At 47.9% G+C, this 17,596-nt stretch overlaps 2 protein-coding genes and 1 long non-coding RNA gene across 3 annotated transcripts in view; 1 reads left to right on the forward strand and 2 right to left on the reverse strand.

Moving 5' to 3' along the window:
• Nucleotides 1-273: 273 nt before the first annotated feature.
• On the forward strand, nt 274-1,136 carry LOC128268504 (uncharacterized). Its single transcript, XR_008269147.1, has 3 exons — nt 274-403; nt 659-870; nt 960-1,136. It is a non-coding gene; the product is annotated as an uncharacterized LOC128268504 (long non-coding RNA).
• A 2,248-nt stretch (nt 1,137-3,384) lies between these two features.
• On the reverse strand, nt 3,385-4,471 carry LOC128274919 (muscle-specific protein 20). The gene is made up of 3 exons (XM_053013269.1): nt 4,378-4,471; nt 3,958-4,290; nt 3,385-3,883 (listed from the first exon to the last, which is right to left on the reverse strand). The coding sequence occupies exons 1-3, from the start codon at nt 4,405-4,407 to the stop codon at nt 3,692-3,694; spliced, it is 555 nt and encodes a 184-aa protein (XP_052869229.1). The 5' UTR covers nt 4,408-4,471; the 3' UTR covers nt 3,385-3,691.
• Nucleotides 4,472-8,798: 4,327 nt separating this feature from the next.
• The window catches only part of LOC128278786 (paired mesoderm homeobox protein 2-like), a 28,890-nt gene continuing 20,092 nt past the window's right edge, over nt 8,799-17,596 (reverse strand). Inside the window, exons 3-6 of the mRNA XM_053017515.1 lie at nt 12,759-12,818; nt 12,467-12,629; nt 9,105-9,172; nt 8,799-8,981 (exon numbers count right to left, since the gene is read on the reverse strand). Of these exons, the coding sequence (XP_052873475.1) occupies nt 8,799-8,981; nt 9,105-9,172; nt 12,467-12,629; nt 12,759-12,818 (474 nt within the window). The remainder of the gene's footprint in view (nt 8,982-9,104; nt 9,173-12,466; nt 12,630-12,758; nt 12,819-17,596) is intronic.

The following is a 17,596-nucleotide window of genomic DNA, read 5'->3' on the forward strand; positions in this document are numbered from 1 at the left end:
TTCGTGGTGAGTCACGGGCGACAAAGAAATGTTTTCATTGCTCACGGCAATCCCACGCACGCCTCGTGCTCCACGTCAGCCACACCGCTGCCGCTGCGGTGTCAGCGTGGTCCCCAGAGGCTCAGAGGTCCACCCCAGCGCGTGTGTTTTACTGTGTGACGTTGTAAATGAAAATGACACCGCGCATGCTGGTCTGAGTTGGTTGAGAACAAAAACGGGCTCGCTCGGTGTGCCAAGAAAAGAAGACCGACGGTCAGTCTGATTGTGCTGCTTGAGGGTCCTTGGCGTTGGTCATAAAATCGGTTGCCCAAGCCGGAAGAGCGGGAGTGCAAGAGTGGAAAACGTGCGCAGTGCGGCTCAGGAATGTTCCTTCGTTCTGCCATTAGCCTCCGGTATTTGGACGGTAAGTTATAATTTCCCCGGCACCACACAGGTATCATCGTCATGCTGAGGCGGGGCTTACATCAGGGCCGAAAAGGTGGAACGGACCACACCTTGCGTCCTCCGACTCCTGACACTCGAATGACACTCCATCGAGGAGGGAATCTATTTTCGGGCGTACACAAAAATGACGATATGCTGCTATATTTAGCCGATGGGGCATCGTAGAGTTTTCTCGTTTTCATTTTCGATTCCTTTTCTTTTTGTTAATTTAAAGCCCGCTCCGTATCGCTCTGGTGGGTGGCACCTGATCGGTCTCTCGGTCACTGCACAGTGTCAGCCTTATTTGTCCGTAAGGTTACGCAAAGGGTATTTAGTCTGCACTGATGATGTTTACTTTGCTAATAAGCGTTGCGCCAAGGCCCCGTTCTCGTTTTCTCAGCCGGGTTAAACGTGTCGCTCTCTCTCGCTCTCGGCCGCTGTTGGAAGGTGAAAAACCGGTGCATTCCGATGGGGCTACCCATCGGGGATTATTCGTGGTGAATTATTTCATGGCCCTCGGTTACGTAAATTCGCAGGTGAGAAAATGGACGGACGGATGAACTCCTGAGAAACTCCAAAATAGCTGGAAATGTTTAGAAAATGATCGATTGAAATGTGCTGAAATGTATTTCCTGGTTTTTATCAGACTGCGAATGTGCAACGAATGTTTGGTTGAGCGTTTGAAAGCATTTCTATTTTGAATACAATACATATTTGAGTTTTACTCACTTGAGCATTTAATTTCATTTGATAAAACGCCCCTTCGACTGTTGATTATGAATAAATTCGTGACGATAGGATGGCGAATACTTAATAGGTATGATGTTTCAAAGTTATTCTAGCTTTATGAGCTCAACCTTGCTTAACTTACTTGAAAGCTGGTACTTAAATTAACAAAAACGAAGTGTAGCAACATCAACACCTAAAAATGCCGCAACAAAACAGTTCAAAGCGCTAAATACCAGAGGTGTGCGTTGAGAACCGAACGTTTTTTAACACACAACAAATGTTTATAAAATTTAAATTTAATTTTCTATTTTATTCAAAGTATGTGCCGTCGCTAGCTATACAAATCCCCTATCTCTCTGCTAAAACATGGATTCCCAGTCGAAAGAATTCTTCGACTTTTTAAGTAAACTAATTAGTCATCCTATTTCGACTTCCTCGTAGAAAAACGAAGCTCAGTCAATACGTGTCCCATCGATGAAAAAGAATGATATTCGGAAAGAGCCAAGTCTGGTGAATAACGCGGGGACGGATAGCAGCTCTCATCCAAGTGATTTGATAGTTTCCTGAAACTGTTTTGCTTTTTGGGACTTGGAAGCGCTTGGCCATGAGGGACTAGGCGCCTCCATTAAAAAACTCTAGAATTGCATTTTGGTCGTTTTTCGATCAAATGCATGGTTCAAATTGGTCATCAGTATCAGTAGCGATCGGAATTGACGTTTTCATCAGGTTTTAGGAGCTTGTGGAACACCACACCTTTCTGTCCCATCAGAAAGTCCGTTTTTTGGAGTCCTTGGACGCTTTTTTTTAAAGTCAAAATCGCCATTTTCAAATTTTTTAAACCACTCAAAGCACTGCTATCTTCCAAACACAAGTCCCGACAAGCATTTGGTGTGATTCCGAAGCAGTTTTCTTCAAGAGAAGCAGAAAAATAATAATCGCCGCAAAACGTCGTTTTCAGGCACAAATGTTGACATAGTTTAACCCTTTAAATGATGGGTTACACACCGAAATAATTTATATTTCGACCTAGACTCATTTACCTGATGTCAAAACAAAGAATGAACCGCTAAATTGAGAAGTTCCAATCGACAGGTAAAGCCTTCTTTTTAACAGTTCGGTTCTCAACGCACACCCCTGGTAATTACACGACGTTTAAAACATTTCAAATTTCACAGTTGCTTTCATTTTAAAACAATTCAAATTGTGAGCGGCACACAATTTTCCCTGCCAAATTTTCCTGCTCTCTGTCGGAAAAGCGAGCGTTCGTTGTTGCGAAGGTGCAACAGTTTCCCTGCAGAGGGCGTTCACATCGGTTGCGTGCTGCAACCGAGACACACGGGCCATATTTTCCTTCAAAACTGTACACCAAAGCTGTGTAAACAAAAACCAGCGATCAGCTAAACATCAGGCCGGCGAGCGGGTTATAAAAATCGATTGTGCGAATCGGCGAAAAGGGTAACGTAAATAAATCTTCACAATCTGCGCCCGGCATGTGATCTTGTGAGTTTCATTTCTCATTTCGCCCGAAAAACCTGCCCCCTTAATACGTTTCTGTTACAACCAATCGCAGGTTTCGAATCTACTGCGGCAGGGGCACACAAAATTAGCGCGAAGGTCTGCTCGGCCACGCAGCGCTCAGTGGCGTGGCCTCCAAAACCGCGGAACGTGGCAGAGGAAAAACAAACAACAACTGGCAGCGATTGCCACGAGTGGAAAATATCCTCTTACAAAACCGGTGGTGGAGCGCACCAGCTCCCGCCGGTCCCGGTTGGTTAATGGACTGGAAAGTTCTCGACCTTTCGCTCTGCCCGATGTGTCTCTTGCTCTAGCGCACGCGATCGCGCGTTGAACACATTGCGAAACATGCTCCCCATCGGCGAGCGTGGAGACGATTTTTATTAGCTGTCAACGGTGAAGTCCTCGGGCTGGTCCTCGGTCGAGAAGCAACACACATCGGCGCGCGCGTGGGACGTCTCAAATGATGCAATAGGTCACCACGGAGTCGGCCCTGCCGATCGTGCGAGATCTTCATCGGAGTAGGAATTTCACAGACATGGACGTCGTGGGGTGTGGTGATTTTTTTATAGAAATATTATTAATTTTATTACAAATAAGTTATCAACGAATTTTGGTGCCCTCACTCAATCGGCGTTCACCAAAGACGGACGAACGGCACGGAAAAGCTCCTACAATCTCCTTCAGGTGTCAGGTAGTCGTTGCTCCAACAGTCGTTGCTCCAACAGTCGTTGCTTCGAGAGGCCAGAGACCATTCCGGCCACCCTTTGCTGACTCCCTTTTGGCCGACAATATCTTACAAATTGTTTCTCCTACCATCGCTCTCTCTCTCTCTCGCTCACCTCTATCTAACATAAATGTAGAAGTGTGTGTGTGTGTGTGTCCCTAGGGACTGGCTCTCTAAAGGGGGGACCTCTATACTGGGAGGAGCGTGTGCTGTGTTATGCGCGATGTGTGTGTGTGTGTGATTCGATTTTTTGTACACGTACATTCAGCCTGGCAACGGCGGCGGCGGGTGGCGATTTTACTTTCCGAGAATGATTTTACGTCCGGCGCCAATGTTCTGCCCCGCCTGCGTCGCGCCCTTGTTGGTGCCGGCCTGCAGCCCGATGATGGCCTGGCCCGCGTTTAGCTGCTCCTCGGTGAAGTTCCGCTTGCACTCGTCGGCTGGCTTCGGACCCAGGAATGGTCCCTTGAAATCCGCGTGTTTGTAGCACTGTTGGGTCAGAGTTCGAAGCTGGAAGTTAGTACACCGCTTGAGCTGGAACTCCCGGGACACAAGTTACTTACCGCACGGCCGAGGGCGAAAATCGTGCTCGTAACCTGCGCGATGTCCTTCTTCTCGTACAGGTCGACCGTCTGGAACACGTCCAGATCCGGGACGCCGTACTTCTTCAGCGCCTGCTGGAACATGTTGATGTTCTCCATCATCTTGAACTGGCCGCCGGACGTGTTGATCTTCGGGACCGCACCCGGTTGCAGCTTGTTGATCAGCTTGCACAGGATCAGCCCATCGCGCAGCGCATCCTCGTACAGGACGCCGGCCGGGAACTTCTCGCCCAGCACCTCCTCAACCCAGTACTGGGCTTCCTTATCCTTCTCCAGGTCGCGCTTGCCAGCGATCTGTGGCGTGGAAATAACAAAAAAAAAACACTCACACGTTAGTCACGTCACGAGCACACCAAATTCACTGTGCGCAAGGATTCCAACCTTCATGCGAACTTGACGCTCCAAAGCCATTGCTGCTTGCGGTTGTTGGTTTTCGGTTGATTTGGCACTGAAACTGACGCTCCCAGGGTGCTGCTGCTCGAATACTGACGATCGCTGGCCTCCGAGGGATTGCTTTTAAACGGCTCCCAAACCGATCGTCCGCCCCCCGGGGGCATGCGCAGGAGCCGTTCCTCGTGGAATGGAAAAACAGCGGCCGCGTTTGCGCAAAGCACACACACGCGCTGGGTGACGCGTTGGACACGATGCGGCTTTTGTTTTTCCGAAATTCGACACCCCGGTGGAAGGGGGAGGGGGGTGAAAAATTGGAACCAGGAAAGAACGATCCCCCCCCCCGTCGATGTGTCCATATCGTGCGCAGCGGGGCAACCAAGAGATTCGCCGCCGCCACCGCCATGACGTGTTTACAATAAAACACACATCATTATTTCGAGAACGTTCGCGGCCCGGAATCCCGGTCCGGAAAATGGTCCTCGTGAACTCCACCCGGGGGGTTGAGTAATTTATTTCCGTCCAAACGACAGATTTTTCGCCGACTTTCGACTGCGTGTGCGCTGCGATCCTCTTTTTCCTGATGGTTTTCCTAATGGAATGCCTTGCTAGAAGACGCACCCGATCGAGCTCCGATACTTCAGATAAAAGGCGGCCCCTGGCGGGATCGTTATGGAAGATGGATGCGATCGCCGCGGGGCCTCGCTTGACGTAACCAACACTCCCTGGCGTCCGCCAGAAGCTAATTGATTGAGCGTCCGAAGTCCGAAACCGAAGCGCTGTAATTTGCTCAATGAAGCTCGGACCGACTGTTGCCCGGATTTGCAGCGCTCAACTCAATAAACAGCTCGCGTAAGCGTAAATATTCGGTTTCCGGTTGCATATCGCCGGTCGACCTATAGGATATCAAAACCCCGATACCGAGTCGATGCAATCCTCAACATCTTTCGATGCTGGATGCAACTCAACGCACAGTAGGGAATTTGTATGGGAAAGGCGGACATATTTGTTTTTAGGAAGAATCTATGGACTTTTTACAACGTTTTTGTTTTTTTGCATGTGTTTTGATGAAATTCAACTTTTTATGTGTAATGCACGCGTTCAAGTATATTAAATTAGCTTTTTCGTTATTTTAAGGGTTTTAAACGCCTGAGCTATGCAATTTAAATGACACTAAAATCTTTTAATGCACAATCTAAACGCCTGGGTTATGCAATCTGTATTGCACCAACATGTTTCAATGGATAATGCGTAATATTCTGCAACCAGAGACCAGGCGCCTCCATATCCATCCCGAATTATTTTCTTAAAATAAGCCTAGCGGATGAATTGGCCCGCAAAACACACTGAAAATAGTTTAAAATTACTTAAACTTTCATTGTAATGACTAGTTTAGTTGCGACAAACCCGCCAAAAATTTGCTGCATTACCAAAGTTGAAAAACTGTATTTTTTCCTAATTTTTTATATATCGGGAATTTGATAATAATGTACTAGCAATGCAAAACGTAAACGTTTGATTATTTCATATGAAAGAAAGATTCATTACCTTTCGAATGATGTATAATATAGGCATATTACCGTTGCAGAACTTTGCTAACGATCGCGTTAAAGTATCTGATAAAAGTTGGTTTTAAAGAACCATTTTTATCACTTTTTCGACTTTGACAAATGATTTCTCGCAATCTGTGCAACATGGAGGGCTAAAAATTCGGATTTGCCAAAGATAACTTATCTATTTTAGGCTAATATAACTATAACAGTTTTTAAGTTGACTTATGACCGCCTTTTCGCCATAGTGCAACGGTGCAAGCATTCTGACCCCGGGCCGCACTCGCGCACTGCTCACACTGAGATGTGTTAACGACGCGGAGAAGGATCGCTTTTTTGCCAGCTTCCAGCTACAATGTTTACGCTTCCAGCGAACCTTTGAAAGATGTGGCCATTTTGGAAAGAAACGCGATTTAAACCATTTGCAAACCACTCGGGGGCAGTGGGTAAACAGAAACACCCGCGGGCCCGCGGGTGGTTGATTGATGCACCTCGAACCCGTCATCGTCGACCATCAAGTTTTGATATGCTTCGCGGTCAGAACCCGGTGGCAATGAGTCAGTGTTCTCGAAGTATGATTGCTAACCTGACCACCGTTTTCGATTGTACCGACAACAGCTTCTTTCCATCTGTGCTTCTGTGGGATTTAATTATAGAACCCGGACCGGGCCGGAGAACACCAGGCCGCCAAGTGGAAGTGGCCAATAGTTTGAAGGTTCTTTGCGCGTCCCTCCAAGGTTAGCAGCAGCCACTCGATGTCGCAAGATGATCGTGAACCTTGTTTTTCCGCCCCCCGGGCTATTTCCCAGCGTTTCCGTTTAAACGCTTGTCGTTTGTTTTCATTTTCCTCGTGCTTTTTTTCCACGCCGTTTGATGATGGCCACCGGCAAAGCGTGGACGCCAATGTGCCTCCTTCATTTCGGTTTTATTGTGCGCGGATCGAACGGATGCGAATGCGGATCGGGGTCGATGCGATCAAGACAAGTTAAGAGTACGGTGGAAAACCCGTGTGGCCATTTCCCGTCCGGAGTGTATTTTTGGTCCCTGATTCCTGGTGACCCGCATGGCGCGTCGAGTGGAGAAATGATCACTGTAACGGGGCTAAATTTAGCGATGCCGTGTGCCAATTCGGAAACAGGTAGCACACCCAAGGCCCAAGGATCCCCTCGCCGGCTCGATCCGCCCGATTGAAGGCAACAATTTCAGTGTCACCACCGACAATCGTCATCGTCAGCTGAAGCGCACCATGGTGCCGATGAACTTCCCGTACGTACTGAGGCCAACGCTCCTCGCAATGCTCCGGCAATGCTAATGAGCGCACTCAGCGTGATCGAATGTGCGGAATCCCTCGGACTTTCGTCATCGATGGAATGTGCCAACGACGGTGGAACGGTTTGAGTTGGACGGCCGAAAATAGCGCTAGCGATTGGCCGTGTGTTATGATGGCCGTGTGTTACCAGTCGTTTAAAATTAGCGTGCCCCATCACGCGTCCATTGTTGCCCTGCTATGCTGGGTCGAAGGCAGAAAGGCATTCCAACGGCATTCGCCGATCGCCGACTCACCAGACGATCGACAGACAGACAGACGGACGGATGGACGGGCAAGACATGTGTCTGTGGTCTTCTGTTTTTTTTTTGGTTCCGATTCTTAGTATATTTCACTTATTCGTAGAGCGTCAACTTATCGTACAATGTGCTGCTGCTTACGGGTCTTACTCATATCTTCGTGCATGCGTTCGAATAGTTCGGAATAGGTTTACTCTTATGCTCTAGCTTTTATGTTTGCTGCCGGATTCTGCCGCCGCTCACAATTCACTCACAAGCGAAAGCGCCAATCCGAGAATCCGCGCTCCGCGAGGGCACACTCCGGAGACGGACTCCTTTCGTGCCGGGACGGGACTAAGACCTACTAAGCGTTGAAATAGCCACTGGGGGAGTTTCGACTGTTTCGATGGGGACTCTCTATGTTGCGCTCTTCGGTAGACTATTTACAGGCATATGGAATGTCTCTCTCTTCGTGTGCGTCCGCTAAGGAAGTATTATCTAATTTTTGGCTGCAGCTGTGTCTCCCTCGGTTTCCTGTTTCGCTGTTCCATCCCAAACCGAATCGCAGTGTTTACGCTTTTTACATCGCCCTATGCTACAAAACGCTGCGAAACCACAGTGGGCCAACGGGTCGTTATGGGTTCATGCCTATGCTAATCGTATGCTAATTGGGGTGCTCCGTATACCGATCCGATTATTGATTATTACATGCTCCTACTTCTCTTCCTCCTCCTGCTATTGTACTGGCGTGATCGAGGATGACTCAACCTACAAAAAAAAGACTGTCTGACTACGAGTAGCTTTCGCTCGCTCTAGTCTGCATCTGCCGCGTGGGATGGACGTTTCTATATTTTCCGATGGAAAACTTCTCGCTTGACTCGCGCACCACTTCCACGGTGACTTCCTGTGCACGGTTTTTGCACACGTTTTGATTAATGCCACCAACGCGCGCTGACGTTGACAGACTGACGGCCGTTCACGCTGTCACCGTGAAGTGACTACTGTGTTTTTGGTCCGGACACGGTCCACCGGACCCCGGGGGCAGGGGCATTCCAGCTAGCAGGGTGGTGCTGTTGGACACCCTCCCTCTCTCTTATTCTGCAATTAATCTGCCAACAGCGCGGCCGGGGCCGCTATTTATAGCACGCCCCACACGCACACACATGTGCCCGGACATCGAGTGACTCAGAAGAAAATCATATCAAACACTGTGCGGACGGGGCGGGCGTGACGTCCGAGGTCTTCATGCCGACGCGGCACACGTCCGGACGACCCCAGGATCCCCAGGGCAGGCCGGGCCAATTAAGAGAGCGCTCCTTAAAACAGATGATTGGCCGCGGTCGTCTTGTTGAGTCCACCCAGTGGATCCAGCAGATATCCGGCCGCACCGCCACCCGCCGCCCCGAGCAGGGACGAAAACGGCGACGACAGGGCGGCCACCGCATGGTGATGATGGTTCTGCAGGTTGTGGTTCATGCTGAGATGGTTCGCTTTCTGGTTCTGCAGCGCCAGCGGATTGCACGATGGGCTCCACTTGCTGTTGTTATTGTTGTTGTTGCTGCTGATGTTGTTGTTGTTGTTCAGGTGGTGCAGGCTGTTGTTGTTGCTCGTCCCGTTGCTGACCACCAGGTGATGGTGATGGCTCGGCCCATTGTGCAGACTGCTTCCGTTCAGATCGTCCGTCAGTTTTCCTACGAGAAAACGGAAGCACAAATGTTAAAATGTAAGTAAGGCACTAGATTTATGTGTTGAAATTAGAATTATTAGGTGTACAACTTAATTCTTGCGGTTTTACAATAGGTTTTACAATATTTTACGTTACTGACTAAATATAACCAATATTGCTTTATGAAATATGCATCTTACGCAGTATAGTTTTTTTTGTTAAAGTGAAAACAACATCTTTTTTAAGCATTTGAACATGTCAAGTTTTGTTCCTGGTAAAATGTTTTTGCGGGGTTTTTTACTTTTTCATTACTTCAATATGAAGAAAACTGCTACCGAAAGTCATCAAATCTTAATGGAAGCTTATGGTGAACTTGCTCTTACTGACAGATTTTGGCTTGCAAGACCAAAAGCGACCTGAACAGTCCAAAAAGAACCTTTGGGAATGATTAGAAAAATGTGTTATGGGTTCCACAAAAATTGAAAAAATAGACATTGAAAGAAGGAAAACCATTTGCCAATTTTTGCTTGTGCGGCTGAAAAGAAAGGGGTTCTTGTACCGAATCGTTACTGGTGAAGAAAAGGTGAGTTATTACAAGAAACCTAAACGCAAATAGCCCTGGATACAACTTGGTGTACCAAGTCCCTCGTAACCAAAGCGAAATATTCACTTTGCAAGGGTTATGCTGTACATTTGGTGGGATACGAAAGGTGTGGTGCAATATGAGCTTTCAAAACCTAATGAATTTATTGAAGAACATTCCCATCGACAACAACTAATGCGTTTAAAGTTACCTTTGGCCATAAAACGACGAGAATGGGATAAAAGACACGATAAGCTGATTTTTAGAAATGAACAACGCTCGACCATACGACCATGCAAAACCGGTCAAAACTACCTCGAAAATGTCGGATGGGAACTGGTAACAACCTCGCCGTATTCACCAGATGTTGCTCTTTAGGACTAGTATTTGTTCCGTTTCATGAATAACGATTTGGCTGTAGACGATTTGAGAAATGAGTCTCCGAGTGGATCGCTCCTAAAGATAGGAAGTTCGGAATCGGGAAATTACCTGAAAGATGGGAGAAAGTAGTAGCTAACGACGGACAATACATACAGTCAGACAAACAGTCATATGTGTTTGTTTGTTGTAGTTAGGTCAAAAATGTCGAAAAAAAACCGCAAGAATTAAGTACACCTAATAGATAAATTAACAAAATGGACCGGAGAGAGAAAGTTGGAACACACACACTTTAGACTAGATGTAGGCAATCGCATAACTTTGCCGCTTGAATTGTCCCCCAAATAAATGCGACAAACTGAACCACCTTCACTGTCTGGCACTATATCTCTAGAGCGAATTCGTTACGAACTTTTTTTGTAGGAACGGGCAAAAAAAATCAAAAAAGCCCCATAAAGCATACGAAAACAAAGCCCCAATAGCGAGGACGGGGGGCCACCGGCACCGATGGGGACGAGACTATTGCCAGCGTTTAGTCACACGAGGGCACGATGTCCCGTATGACACACGAGGAAACGAGTCGCGACAGTTACGGATGATCGCTGGAAACGATGTCGAAGGGACCCTTATGCCACGTTCCTCGATTCACAGCCCAAGCCCAGAACCGAGTGCGACGTATAGTGTTCGTCCGCCCGTACCACAAAAGGACAGCAGCAGCAAGACAACCCGCCAGCCAGCCAACCAGCCAGCCAGCTAGCCAAGGACACCAGACTCCATAATTTATAATTCATAAAGTGAAAACTTGGAAGCCGGAGCCACTTGTGTTCATGAAACGTCCCCAAAAAGGCCGGATCACGGAGAAGGAGGAGGGAGAAAAAAAACGAAACCCAACAAATAGGGCCAACGTGCTGCTGGGCCCCACTTTTCTTGCATCGGCGAACTGTGCGCTTCTTCGCCCGACGACTTCTTCTCGGCCTGGTGGCGCGGGCCAAAGATTTACCAAACTCTGTAACCGAGGTGACAGTTTGGGTCCAGCTAGAGCGACGATAAACTATCGTTTATCGTTAGCTCTGGGCTGGGCAATCGGCGAAGATGAAATATGTTGCATTCTACGCCATTGGGCGTTTATTACGCACGAATCAATTTTGTTGGAAGTCCGTAATTAGGCCGCTGAAAAGATCGCGCGTGTCCTTACTTTTTTACTCCTCTAATAGCCGACCATAAACAAGATGCAATTACCATTATGCATGTGGTGATCCGAGTTAAGACACGAGGCTCCAATGTGCAAAACAATTCTCGTTGGTTCGTTTAATTAAACGAACCAAGCGCTAAATAGCAAAGTTACCGAAGGAGACCCGGGGACCTTTGTGCCAACGCTCTTCATAACGCTAATGCACCTGCCACACCATGGCGCCGAAGACAACCTCCGGCGGGAGAGGTCCCCCAATCCTCCTTGTGAGTGAGAAATTGGTGTCGTGCACATGCAAAAACCACCTGTTACGTGGTGCTCGCCTGGTGCGCAAACCGTGGACCCAAATCAGGCCCCTTCCCGCTCCGAAGGGAGGGCCACCCGGCGCCATTTTGCTTGCGCGAAGAAAATATATTAAATTGGTTTAATCAAGAAAATTGCCTGTTACACCGTTCATTTATACGAATTAATGTCAGATTATTTCGAAAATGTCGCGCCTGCTGCCGAGCGCGACGCGATTCCTTCCTTTCTCCCGTCCCGACGTGTCGATGACTTGCGCGCCATTACGCGTGTTACCAAGCCGTGCCGCGTGCGCATTACAACCGTTCCGAGCGAGTATGGCCGACTCCTAGACCGTTCTCCGACATCCGGTTCCGGCGCGCGTACGTGCGTGCGGAGGAGAAAAACTGGGGCAACTTTCTACGAAGCCACACCATGCCACGCCGCGTTTTCTCTTGATTTGTTTTTCCACCATCACAGACAGGCGCCCTTCGGGCCAGCCCACCGCGGCCGCATGGCTTACCGTTGTGGCTCCCGGTGTCTTCCGGTGTCTTTTATAATGAAAAATTTACGACAGCCCCGGCCCGAAACCAAATGGGACCACTTTCCTGCCGAGGCGCTGAGGATGGCGCTGTCGTCCTCATCACACGCCCTAACCGATTGATAATGCGTAGCGCGGTGGGTGTCCGTGTGTGGGTGACAGGGATGGGTGTACGACAATGTGGCCGAGCGCGCAGATAGCAAGTGTGACAATCACTACCCAACTACCCAACCAGCCAGCCAGCCAAGATGTCTTCTCGCTTCGGGTCGGAGAAGAAGAAAAAATATAAAGGACGCACACACTGGCAGGACCTGCAAGCGGGTGGCAGCGGGTCGTGAAAAACACTTACCATTAATTGGTTTGATATCACCGTTCGAGTGGTGGGACGAGGCGCTCGAGTTGGGCGTGGTGCTGAGGGTGGTCACGGAGAGACAGGGTGAGCCGGGGGGCTTGATGTCCTTCGGGGTCGTGCTGCCACCGCCGACGCCCAGCACCGACGACTTCTGCTCGCTCTTCACGGACGATGAATCTTGATTATTGCTCGAACCGGTGCTACCATTGCTGGTCCCGTTGTTGTTGTTGTTGCTGCCGCTGTTGTTGCTACTACTGCTGCTGCTGCTACTGTTGTTGTTGCTGGACACCTTCTGCTGGGCGATCCGTTCCTGTTTGCGAAACTTGGCCCTCCGGTTCTGGAACCAAACCTGCGGAAAGGAAAGCAAACCAACGAGCAACGGGTGAGTTCTCTCCGATTCCGATTACTGACACAGGACATGTCTGAGGAGAAGTATGCAATATGTTACAGATTTCGAAAGAAAAGTCCCATTAACTATTGGCCATCAATAACAATTGTTCTGCCTGATGGCTACTCGATCGTAATGGCGACGATTTATATGAGCTAGTCTAAAAAGTCATCCATTATTTTTGCGTGTACTTCAAAACTTTATTTAAGATACTTTCAATTGTCCGATTTACGTCCAATATGCACCGTTTTGTTGGAAATGTTGTACTCTTTTTAAAAATAGCTTTAGAACGCCTATCGCATAAAAGTATTGGTCGTTATTGGCGATAAACTCGAGTAATCTTTTTTCACAATCCTTTCTTGATCTCAATTTTTCAATCAATCAATCACTCAGGAAAATTTGTAATGCACGAAAAAGGTATCAATTGCTTGATGCAAGGTCCAGACTATACGACATTAAAGTTTCCCAACCAAGCTCCCGGACTTTCTGGTGAGTCGTTTCTGGTTAATTGTTAGCTTCAAACCGTGCAGTTGTTGACAGTAGAGGTCTGAATTTAGTGTTTGGCAACACGGAAGCAACTCATAATAAACGGTTCTTTTCAAGACCCACCATATACGCAGTAGAACCTTACTGGCCATAAGTCCTGGTTTGACCACCCTGTAAGCTGCTTCACCACGCTTAGACCACGATCATCTCCACACAGTATTGACGTATGTATCCCATTTCACATCCCCAGAACCCATCCGTTTACGAAATGGGTCGATTTCATTCCTTTTGGCGGCGCCCAAACATCGAGCTTCTTTGTGGATCCAGCTTTGCGCAAATGCCTTAAAACTGTTTGATGGTTAATCTTCAGCTCCCGGCCGATGCTCTGACTACTAACATGCCGACCAACTTTGATTATTTCTGTGTTTTTATCGACATTTTCGATGACGTGTCTGCCTGGGCGAGGTGCATCTTTAATATCGAAAATAACTGAAACGGGTCGACGGAACTAAAATTGCACCTAACTACCTGTTAAAGTATCGGCAGCACAAACACCATGCAAAATTTCAGCGGCCTAGCTTGATGTTTCGGCTTTTTCAAAGAAAAACTGTAAAATGTACCGAATTTTCTCTTCGTTGACCTCCATTGTTACTACCCTGTAACTCACAAACGAATGGAACAAACGAAAAACAATGGAAGCATTTTTTAAAGTGTAAAGCATCAGCTTTAAAATGAGCCTAAACTTGAAACTGTACGATCGATACTTCACGAGATGTCGATCACTAAAGGCATCTATCGTGAAAATAATGGATGACTTTTGAGACTAGCTGATATTTTAGAACCGAATTCATTCTCAATTCACTAAACACGTTTCGTACAAAGAAACTCACCACCGCGAAACTCACCACTAGTGCGTTTTTAAAGTTTACCGATTTTGATTGCCTCTCCGGGCGTATGTTTACCTGGCACATGGCCGGAATGTTTGTCTGTTTGCGGTCGCACCAACAATGCACCAACCACCTGCCAATAAATTAACCGCCACCGGGTCATGAAAAATAGATTTGCTTTTAACGCGCGGAACACGCGCTTCAACCACACCACATTGTTGGTTCTAGCCCACACTTCCTGATTGCGCCCGCGGTTCTATCAAACATTTATAAAACTCCGAACACCTCCGGCAACCGGTTCGGGTGCGTGGAGCCTGTACAACTAATTATGCTCGGGGAAATAAATATCGGGCATACAACAATAGCTAACCAACCAATCGTTCCTCTTGTGCGTGTGTGTGTGCGAGTCTAATGCACTGTTTGCGAAACAGTCCGGGCCGATCGGGTGGTTGGGCTGGCAAACCACCCTGTCAATCCGAGGAGAACGCATCTGAACGCCCTGGTGCTGTGTGTAGCTCCAACATGGCCGCCCGGAGCGGCGTTGGCGTAAGAGGCATTTATGAAATATTCAAATTAATTAGCTAATATTTACGTGCGCCAATTAATGAAATGACTACGCTTGGCGCTTGGCGTATTAGCGCGCTCGCGCCAGCACAACGCAAACTTTGGATTCTTGCCCCTCCTTGCTCCCTGGCTGGGCATCCTCTATGGGGCGCTCAAACACCCCGTGCCTGTGTGTGTGTGCGTGTGTGTGAAACTTCACGGTGACACGAAACGCTGTTCACTCCGGAGCACGAGGCCAAAAAAGGCGGCAAATGCGAAGCCGCCCAAAAAACCTTTTAAAGCAAACATGGCACCACGCTCCCGAGAGCATAAAAAGTGGAGCGCCAAATGAAGCGCAACGACCCCCGCCGCCCCGTTTTGGGTGGGGTGGTGACGGTGGGTGGCGAAACGGTGTGTTGTGTACTCGATTTTTTTTCGCCCCGTGAGCGGATTGTTTGGTGCGCGCGCGAACGCTTCATTTTATCACGCGTGGCCATGTTTAAACATCTAATCAACTTTGCAAATTCGCGCTCGAAACGGAATTTTGGGCCCTGGTGCGGTGGTTTCCGGGGATTTCCGTTTGTTTTGATGCCGCCCCCGCCCTGCTCGCCCCAAACCCATTATTGGCCTGCGGATCCGCGAGCCGAAACATGGCACTATTGTTGCTATTTGTTGTGACGTTTGTTGTTAAGCGCGTGTGGTGATTCACATTGTTGTTGTTCGCCCGCCGTGTGTTTGTTGGGTTTAAATTGTGTGCGGCCGCCAGTTGGCTTACTATGAGTGCAATCAGTTGTGTGCAGCTTGTGTGTTTGTGTTTGTTGTGCCAAGAACGCAAAATGGTAGTCGGAAGTAGCTATTTGCTCCAGTTTACGCCATTTACTCTTCGATAGTGACCATTGCCGGTCATCCGGTCAAACAGTGGCATTACTGTCGGATCTTCAGAACTTATTGTATCATAAAGGGTGTGCCTGTCACAAATTGGTCAAACAAAAAAAAAGTGTAAATCAGTCAAACATTTTACTAAAAAATCAAGTAATGTCTCTTTTGAAAGCTCATTTTAAACAGAATATGGAGAAAAAAATATCATTCAATCATCCGTGTAAAGGAATGCGAATTGCCGAGCTTTTCGTTCTACTCCTTTCATCAAATTTTGCACCGTTTTGTTGATCTCTTTTTCTGCTACAGAACGCCAGTTTTTTCTGAATTCCATCTCACTGACAACTGTTTTACGAGTCTTCTTGAGGTTCCGCTTGATGATTGCCCAATATTTTTCGCTTGGTCGGAGCTCTAGCGTATTGTGGAGGTGTCCATGTCTTTTTGACACCACTTGGACGTTGTTTGCGGCATACCACTCCATGGCCTTTTTCCCATAATTACAAAATGCTAAATCCAGCCAAAACAGAAAAGTACCTTGTACTTTTTTAGGAAAGGCAACAGACGTTTATTTGGCAAATCTCTCCCACCTTTCCTCTTTCAGTTGCCATATAGTACTCCTGTCCAGGAAGCTGTTTGAAGTCTGCCTTGACGTAGGCATCTCTATGCTCAGATTCCGCGATCGTTTTCTGGCCGACATGTTTTGCTTGTCGTAACGATTTGGAATCACTACTTTCTTGTAGAACGGTAGATCAGCTCGTTCCTTAGCTCGATACTTCCAGTTTGCTTGCGACATCTCGGACGGAGAGTTTGGGATTCCGTTTGAAACAAATGATCACCCGTTTCGTCGTTTTGCGGTCTCCTGGTTCCGACTTCCACATGATCCAGTCTTTCTGACTGTCGTCAAACGTTCTTCGAATACTTTTAATACATTAGTGACCGTTCATTTGGCCACATTCAACAATTTCGCTAACTTGGCGCGCGAGTAATTGAGTTTTTCGCACTGATGGCGCAACATTTTGAGATGATGCTCCTCTTGTTTCGAGGCCATTTCCACAAATAAAGGGCAAATATCAAAATCGAATAATATGTATGATACTACACAAAAACATCTTTAAAATGAGAGGTGTACAGGATTTTTTTGATATGAACCTTGGTCGTTCAACGGCGATAACGGCGCAGGGCCCTGTTCGGTGGTTTTGAGGCATGTCAACAAACCACGAGGTAGTCGATCCGGAGAATAGAAGATTGCCGACGAGGTTATAATTAAACTATTCATAATAATACTGTTCCAGCAACCACATAAATCGGTTTCTTATCTACAGCTGGAAGCAAACTGCAACGGAAACGGTCACGCACGGTACCGATTCTTTTAATTGCCAAAAACACTATTTAACTACAACACTACGGCGGCCCACATTAACGGTGCCAACCATAAGTGTGCGGAAAGAAATCACATCCCGCAGCAAACGAACGCGGGGAAAAAAAGAAAACTTTTCCCAAACCAAATCACTGCCCAGAAGGTTCCGTTGCCGATGTTTGATTCCAATCAACGGCGCGCGCGCTCGCTTTGAATCCTCAACCCCCCGCCCGAAGTAGGTGTGGTGTTTCCCCGGCAACCTTTCCAGACTTTTATCTTGGACCCCGCAAACCGGACTAGGCCCTCCGGGCTAGGACCCGTTTACTATTCAGACCGCGTCCGAAGTTTAGTTGTTGGCTCACCCCCCCCAGTGGGGTGGGTGGTTTGCCACTGCTCGTTGGTTCCGTGGTCAGTTCCTTTTTCCTTGCAGGACGCACGTTCGTTTTTCTCGTCCCGTCCCGTCCCGTCCTGTCCCGTGCTGTCTCACTCGCACCGTCTTGACCCAAATCGTGCTGAATTTTAATGCAATTAGTGCGGAATCTTGGGTTCGGTTTCGTTGTTCGTTTCGACCGGCCGATGGCCGGAGGCCG

Source organism: Anopheles cruzii, chromosome 2, assembly GCF_943734635.1.
Source record: "Anopheles cruzii chromosome 2, idAnoCruzAS_RS32_06, whole genome shotgun sequence".
NCBI lineage: Eukaryota > Metazoa > Arthropoda > Insecta > Diptera > Culicidae > Anopheles > Anopheles cruzii.

What these genes read in the sequence shown, in the direction of transcription:
- LOC128274919 (XM_053013269.1), bottom strand. Translation starts at nt 4,407, where the DNA reads ATGGCTTTGGAGCGTCAAGTTCGCATGAAG. An exon ending in AGCGTCAAGTTCGCATGAAG is followed by an intron (nt 4,291 to 4,377) that starts GTTGGAATCCTT and finishes TCCACGCCACAG; the next exon opens with ATCGCTGGCAAGCGCGACCT. An exon ending in TTTTCGCCCTCGGCCGTGCG is followed by an intron (nt 3,884 to 3,957) that starts GTAAGTAACTTG and finishes CTGACCCAACAG; the next exon opens with TGCTACAAACACGCGGATTT.